At 45.3% G+C, this 8494-nt stretch overlaps 1 protein-coding gene across 4 annotated transcripts in view; it reads right to left on the reverse strand.

Moving 5' to 3' along the window:
• TRMT12 (tRNA methyltransferase 12 homolog) overlaps window positions 1–7573 on the reverse strand; it is a 309262-nt gene extending 301689 nt beyond the window's left edge. For 3 of the 4 annotated variants that reach the window (XM_056540149.1, XM_056540150.1, XM_056540151.1), the window contains exon 1: window positions 7162–7572. In XM_056540149.1, the coding sequence (XP_056396124.1) occupies window positions 7162–7235 (74 nt within the window). In that variant the 5' untranslated portion in view covers window positions 7236–7572. Of the gene's footprint in view, window positions 1–7161 lie in introns of all 4 variants that reach the window. The other variant, XM_056540148.1, reaches the window with a different exon arrangement.
• Between the last annotated feature and the right edge of the window lie 921 nt (window positions 7574–8494).

Raw genomic sequence — 8494 nt, forward strand, 5'->3', positions numbered from 1 at the left:
TGTGTGATGTGTATGTAATGTATAATGTGTGTGTATGATGTCTGTCTGTGTGTGATGTGTATGTAATGTATAATGTGTGTATGATGTCTGTCTATGTGTGATATATGATGTGTGTATGATGTCTGTCGATGTGTGTGTGTATGTATGATGTGGGGTGCGCAGCGGTGTATGTATGATGTGTGTGTATATGTATGGTGTGAGTGTATGTAATATATGATGTGGGGGGGCAGCGGTGGGTGTATGTATGATGTGTGCATATGTATGGTGTGAGTGTATATGTAATGTATGATGTGTGGGGGGGGGGCACCGCCGCCGCCGCCAGTTGTGCCATCTAGTTTTATTTATTTTTAGTGGCTTCTGGCCCCCCGCACTAAATTGCACCACCAAAATCCCACCCCCTTCATGCTCACCTGCCAACCAAGAGCCCCACGGATGCGCGCAAACACACCCGAACCAAAACTACAACTCCCAGCATGTTGCACCATAACCAAAACTGTAGAACTATAAAGTGTAACATGCTGGGAGTTGTAGTTTTGGGTCGGGTCAGCTGCAGAGCCATAGGCTGCATCAGGACATGCTGGGTGTTGTAGTTACTAACTGCAATTCCCAGTATTCCCTGACACAGCCTATGTCTCTGCTGCTGACAGGAACCAAAACTACAACTCCCAGCATGTTACACAATAACCTTAACTGTACTACTATACAGAGCAACATGCTGCAACACCCACACAACCATAGGCTGTATCAGGGCATGCTGGGTGTTGTAGTTATCTAGTAACTAAATGCAACTTCCAGCATTTTCTGACACAAAATGCACCACACAAACTGGAGAAGCAGAACACCTCCAGTAACACATAAGTCCCTATTGAGACTGAAAAATAGTGATTAAAATATTTTAAAAAGTGCGTATATATGTGAATAAGCCCCTTTCCTAATAAAAATTTCCAATTTTCTTTAAATAAAAATTATGTACAAAAATAAACATAAGTGGTATCGCTGCATGTGGAAATGTCCAGGCTATTAAAATATTATGTTAATTAAATCGTACGGTGAACGGTGTAAATGTAAAAAAATAGTCCAGAATTGTTCATTTTTGGTAACTTCATATGAGAAATTTTTTATGGTGATCAAAAAGTTACATCTAGACTTTTCTGTGGTTGCCTCGGGTGTAAAAGGAACTACAGCTCTCCGGCCGCTAATAGCCTGACATGCTGCGATCACCTAAGTTGACGGCAGCGTCTAAAGGATCTTATATCCATCCCTGGTGGTCTAGTGGGGTGGATCGTACTATTTTGGTCGAAATTATTTCATCTACCAGGACAAGTGGATTGTGTTCCGCTTTAGTCCCTTGGACAAGTAGTTGTTTTTTTTTTATTTCCACACCCCTGCACTGTATATAGTGGTCTCGAAATCGTGACCCTCCAGATGTTGCAAAACTACAACTCCCAGCATGCCCAGACAGCCTTTGGCTGTCTGGGCATGCTGGGAGTTGCAGTATGGCAACCACTAGAAAGGCAGCAGTAAATATCGCTTTACTGCCACCTTCCTTGATGCTCCGCGCCGTCTCCTCCCTACATCCACCGCTGATATCCGCTGATGCCACCGATGAGCTTTTCCCCAGGTACCGGCCACCATCTTCTACACCCGTTCTGCCCAACATCCAGGGGTGGGCAGAGCGGGGGGTTTCCATGACAGCTCCGATCATCCCTATTTTGCCCGGAATAGCGACAAATAGATCTGAATTGATCTGCGATTTGCCACGATCGCCGACATCCCCGATATGCCGGGATGCCTGCTGAACAATATCAGCAGGCATCCCGGTCGAGGACCGGAATTCTCACAGGCGTATCCATACGCCCTACATCCTTAAGGACTCAGGATGCAGGGCGTATGCATACGCCCTGGGTCCTGAAGAGGTTAAGGGGTTAAGGACTTTTTATTGCAACTTTTGCTTTAGATGCTTTTTCTAAAATTGTGTAGCCATGCCATATAGTCTGTATAATTTTTTGCGACTTGTCGCAAAAGCCCTCAACTTCACACCTAGCGGTGGGCAGCATTTGTATAAAGCCACACATTATGGTGGAACGATTTAAAAAGTTGCAGAGGAACCATAAAAAGTGCTGTACTAAAATTAATTTAATTTTCTACAGACCTGGTCTGTAGAAGCACACGTGTTGTGTGAAACGGCGCAACCTGTTTGTTCTCTGCTAAGAAGTTTACAGCATTTCCTTCTCTCCCGACTGAACATGTTTTAAAGAATAAAGAATCCTGATTGCACATTACCAGTCAGTTGCCGCTATTCCTTTCTTTACTGGATTTTCCAACTACAACTTCCAGCATGCCCAGACAGCCAACAGATGCCTGAGCATGCTGGGAGTTGTAGTTTTGTAACATTGGAAAGGCCACAGTGAGCGCCTGCACCGCTGATCGCTGCCTGACCTAATCACTGCCTACTGCCGCTGATCGCCACTCCTGTAGTGGTTTCCCCTGCTCTGCCCGGACTATCATGGGTGGGCAGGGCGGGGGAACTAACCTTTCAACCCCCCCAGTCCAACATCTGCTATTGGTTGGTCGCATGCAACCAACCAATGGCAGGGGATTGGAGGTGGCACCCCTGTCACCTCACTTCTAACCTTCAGGGTGATAGGTGCTGTCTCAGACAGCACGGATCACCCTTATTTTCCGAGCAATCGGGTCACCAGAGACACGATCAGCCCGGAATAACCGTAAGTCGCTAGTCAGAAATGAACGGCGAATCACGGCGATCACCGTTATTTGGGGGGGGGGGGTCTCAGGGCCCCCCCTAGGCATCCCGTTCCGAACACCACTGCTCCAAGGTTTGGATAGGGGATAAGATGTCTAGGGGCAGAGTACCCCTTTAACCCTTTAGGTGTTTCACAGGAATAGCAGCAAAGTCAAGGAGAAAATTCTAAATCTTCATTTTTTACACTTGCATGTTCTTGTAGACCCAATTTTAGAATTTTTACAAGGGGTAAAAGGAGAAAATGTATACTTGTATTTGTAGCCCAATTTCTCTCGAGTAAGCACATACCTCATATGTCTATGTAAAGTGTTCAGCGGCGCAGTAGAGGGCTCAGTAGGGAAGGAGCGACAAGGGGATTTTAGAGAGTATGTTTTTTTTTAAATGGTTTTTGGGGGGCATGTTGCATTTAGGAAGCCCCTATGGTGCCAGAACAGCAAAAAAAAAAAAAAAAAAAAAAAAAAAAAAACACACATGGCATACCATTTTGGAAACTAGACCCCTTGAGGAACGTAACAAGGAATTAAGTGAGCCTTAATACCCCACAGGTGTTTCACGACTTTTGCATATGTAAAAAAAAAAAAAAAAAAATTCTCACTGTGTGTTTCCCCCCCCCCCCAAATTTCACATTTTTGCAAGGGTTAATAGCAGAAAATACCCCCCAAAATTTGTAACCCCATTTCTTCTGAGTATGGAAATACCCCATGTGTGGACGTCAAGTGCCCTGTGGTCGAACTACAATGCTCAGAAGAGGAGGAGCGCCATTGAGCTTTTGAAGAGTGAATTTGTTTGTAATGGTAGTCAGGGGCCATGTGCGTTTACAAAGCCCCTCGTGCTGCCAGAACAGTGGACCCCCCCACATGTGACCCCATTTTGGAAACTACACCCCTCACAGAATTTAATAAGGGGTGCAGTGAGTATTTACACCCCACTGGCATTTGACAGATCTTTGGAACAGTGGGCTGAGCAAATGAAAAATTTAATTTTTCATTTTCACGGACCACTGTTACAAAAATCTGTCAGACACCTGTGGGGCGTAAATGTTCACTGCACCCCTTATTACATTACGTGAGGGGTGTAGTTTCCAAAATGGGGTCACATGTTGGGGGGGTCCATTGTTCTGGCACTATGGGGGCTTTGTAAACACACGTGGCCTTCAATTCCAGACACATTTTCTCTTCAAAATCCCAATGGCGTTCCTTCTGTTCTGAGCATTGTAGATCGCCCGCCGAGCACTTTACATCCACATTTGGGGTATTTTCTTACTCAGAAGAAATGGGGTTACCAATTTTGGGGGGGCTTTTTTCCTATTTTCCTTTGTGAAAATGAAAAATTTAGGGTAACACCAGCATTTTAGTGAAAAACTATTTTTTTCATTTTCCCATCCAACTTTAACGAAAATTTGTCAAACACCTGTGGGCTGTTAAAGGGTACCTCATCAAATACACTTTTGTTATATTTTAGATTAATGAATGTTGAATAACTTTCCAATAGCATGTTAATGAAAAATATGCTTCTTTCTATTGTATTTTTCCCGATCAGTCCTGTGAGCAAGCATTTCTGACTCATGCTGGAGTCCTAAACACTCAGAGCTGCCAGCCTGCTTTGTTCACAGCCAAACAGGCTTTGAACAAAGCAGGCTGGAAGCTCTGAGTGTTCTCATTTGTGAACAAAGCAGACTGGCAGCTCGTAGTGTTTAGGACTCCAGCATGAGTCTTAAATGCTTGCTGCCAGGACTGGTAGGGAGACCCCTAGTGGTCATTTCTTCAAAGTGGAAAATTAAATAGAAAGAAGCATATTTTTTTTTATAACATGCAATTGTGAAGTTATTCTGCATACATTAATCTATAATATATCAAAAGTTTTTTTGATGAGAGGTACCCTTTAAGGCTCACTATACCCCTTGTTACATGAGGGATGTAGTTTCCAAAATGGGGTCACATATCGGTATTTATTTTTTTGCGCTTATGTCAGATCCGCTGTAAAATTAGCCACCCCTGTGCAAATCACCAATTTAGGCTTCAAATGTACATAGTGCGCTCTCAATCCTGAGCCTTGTTGTGCGTCCGCAGAGCATTTTACGCCCACATATGGGGTATTTCTGTACTCCGGAGAAATTGCGTTACAAATTTTGGGGGTCTTTTTTTTCCTTTTACCTCTTGGGAAAATAAAAAGTAAAGGGCAACACCAACATGTTAGTGTAAAAAAAAAAATATATATACAACAGGCTGGTGTAGACCCCAACTTTTCCTTTTCATAAGGAGAAAAAGCCCCCCAAAATTTGTAGTGTAATTTCTCCCGAGTACGGAGATACCCTATATGTGGCCCTAAACTGTTTCCTTGAAATACGACAGGGCACCGAAGTGAGAGAGCGCCATGCGCATTTGATGACTAAATTAGGGATTGCATAGGGGTGGACATAGGGGTATTCTACGCCATTGATTCCCAAACAGGGTGCCTCCAGCTGTTGCTAAATTCCCAGCATGCCTGGACAGTCAGTGGCTGTCCAGAAATCCTGGGAGTTGTTGTTTTGCAGGAGGCTCCGTTTAGGAAGCTGGAGGCTCCGTTTTGGAAACACTGCTGTAAAATACGTTTTTAATTTTTATTGGGGGGGGGGCAGTGTAAGGGGGTGTATACGTAGTGTTTTACCCTTTATTATGTGTTAGTGTAGTGTAGTGTTTTTAGGGTACATTCACACTGGCGGAGGTTAACAGTGAGTTCCCTGCTAGGAGTTTGCGCTGCGGCGAAAAATTTGCCGCAGCTCATACTTGAAGCAGAAAACTTACTGAAAGCCTGCCCATGTGAATGTATCCTGTACATTCACATGGGGGGGCAAACCTCCAGCTGTTTCAAAACTTCAACTCCCAGCATGTACTGACAGACCATGCAGGCTGGGAGTTGTACTTTTGCAACAGCTGGAGGCACAATAGTTGGAAAACCTTCAGTTAGGTTCTGTTATCTAACTCAATATTTTCCAACCAGTGTGCCTCCAGCTGTTGCAAAACTACAACTCCCAGCATGTACTGATCACCGGAGGGCATGCTGGGAGATGTAGTTATGCAACAGCTCGAGGGATCGCAACTACAACTCCCAGCATGCTGGGATTTGCAGTTTTGCAACATCTGGAGAGCTACAATATAGAGACCACTGCAAACTGTGGCACTCCAGATTCTGCAAAACTACAAATCTCAGCATCCCCAGACAGCAAACAGCTGTCTGGGCATGCTGGGAGTTGTAGTTTTGCAACATCTGGAGTGCTACAGTATAGAGACCACTATATAGTGGTTTCGGACTGCAGCCCTCCAGATGTTGCTAGGCAACTTACCGTCTTCCGTCGGATCCAGGGAGCTTGCTGCACGTCATCGCCGCCCGCCGATCTCCGACGCCGATCGTCGCCCGCAGCCTCCGCAGATGGGTAAGTGGACTCCGGCGCCGGTCCTCAGTCGTTTCCCCGTCCTGCCCCGCCTATTGTGGGTGGGCAGAACGGGGAAAACGAAAGTTAACCCCCACGCCCCCGATCTGCTATTGGTGGTCGCGTCTAGACCACCAATAGCAGGGATAGGAGGGGTGGCACCCCTGCCACCTCACTCCTATCTCTTCAGGGGGATTGTAGGTGTCTTAGACACCCGCGATCCCCCTTATATTCCGGGTCACCATAGACCCGGAATCGCGCAAATCGCAAGTGTGAATTCACTTGCGATTTGCGGCGATTGTCGACATGTGGGGGTCCCGGGACCCCCCCTCGGCGTTTGTCTGGGGTGCCTGCTGAATCATTTCAGCAGGCGTCCGGTTTCGCAACCCGCCAAGCACGCGGCGGGATGCGAAATTAGCTGGGACGTATGAGTACGTCCCTGGTCCTTAAGACCCAGGGTGCAGGGACGTACTCATACGTCCGTGGTCCTTAAGGGGTTAAAAGCAGGGAGGGGGTTAGGGATAGATGGGCAATAGGCAGAGACAGAAAAAAAATTAAAAATAAGGATGGTGGGAGCTACTCTTTAAGGGGTTAATAAACTTTACACACGTTACCACCAAACAAATGACATGTGGAAAAAAAATTGTTCACCTACACCTCTATTTCTCAGCAATGGAAGAATGAAGCAACAAAATAAAAAACTCTGGTCAATCTGCTTGAAACCAAACCTGTCTTATTTTGCCTATAGCAACCAATCACAGCCCAGCTTTCATATCTTCAAGCGCTGTGCTTATTTGCTAGGGGCAAAAGCAGACAGTTAATAGTTTTAGACAAATTGGTAAATCTGAGCAACTGTTGCAATCAGGGCACCAGAGGCTATAACAGCATATAACATAACATGATTTTTTTTTTAATACGGACTGCATCAATTTGCGAACACGCAGCAAAATAGCATACACTTGTTCTTTACTTTCATACTGTGCGGTACCTGTATTGCTGTGTAAAAACAGGTTCTGTGCAAAGGGCAGGAATCCTAGATAAATGATTTTCACTTGATTCCATGATAAGTCTTCAATCACCGACGACTGTAAACAGGTCCAAATACGATCAAAATAGAGGGAAGCTGCAGAAATAGTTACCCTTAGTTCCCAGGTAACTATTAAATTATTTTTTTATTTGCTATACAAAATTTAACCTGGATTTCTTAAAATAAATAAAAAGCTTATCTCTAAAGTAAAATCTATTCCCGTGCCAAGCACCGTGGCACTTTCACACAGGAACAGGAAGCAACGCTTGCAGCATACCACACGTTTCCTAATGAACACATGGGAAATTCGCTTCACTTCTGTACTTGCGCAGTACATATACAGTATTAGAGGCCTGGGGGGCGGGTAGATGCTATTTCCTAGCCAGCTAAAGGACCTCTGATGATGTCATGACCATGTGACTAGACTCGAGTAGGCGGAGCCAGTCTGGAGTTTTCAAGAAGAACAATTGATTTCGCGGGCTAGTGAGTGGTTTGCTGGTGAGGAGAAGGGCAGGAGACCTTTAGTAGCGGGTGAGGTTCTCTCTTGGTGGGTGTATGGCCAAGTAATACTCTGCAAGGGCCTATAGAGTCAGTCTGGAGTCTGCAAGAAGCACAGTTCATATCCCCAGAGGCTTATGAGTTGTTGCTGGGATGCTTCTTGCAGACATCCACCAAGAGAGAACTTCCGCAGAGCATTACAGCAATTCGACCCCCCCTCACCTGCAGAGCATTACAGTAAGACACTCAAAAGCCTCTGGGGGGTATGAACTGTGCTTCTTGCAGGCTCCAGACCGGCTCTATAGGCCCCTGCAGAGTATTACTTAGGATACATTCACACTATGTGGCTCTGTTACAAACAGACATTTTTCAGGTTTTTTGTATTTTTTTTTCACTTTGACTGCCCTTAATGCCCGTTATTGTAACGGAGCCTAACGGGAGTTGTCATAATGGGCAAAGAGGATCCTATTCAATTGAATAGGATTCCGCTAACATCTGTTATAATTCCTGTTATTCCACCGGAAGATAAAGTTGTCACATGCATCCCGCTATCTTCCAAATGGACATCACCTACTGGCCACAAACGTCAGTGTGAAAGGAGCCTTAGCCAAACACCCACCAAGAGAAAACCTCACCTGCTACTAAAGGGCTTCTGCCCTTCTCACCAGCAAACCACTCTTAGGGTACGTTCACATGTGCGGATTTACAGGGTATTTTACTCTGCAGATCCGCTGCTGAAGGACCTCTGTATGGTGCCCTTAAATGTGCCTGCTCGGAGCGGCAATATGCTGCTCCG

The sequence above is a fragment of the Hyla sarda genome, chromosome 9 (assembly GCF_029499605.1).
Source record: "Hyla sarda isolate aHylSar1 chromosome 9, aHylSar1.hap1, whole genome shotgun sequence".
Lineage (NCBI taxonomy): Eukaryota > Metazoa > Chordata > Amphibia > Anura > Hylidae > Hyla > Hyla sarda.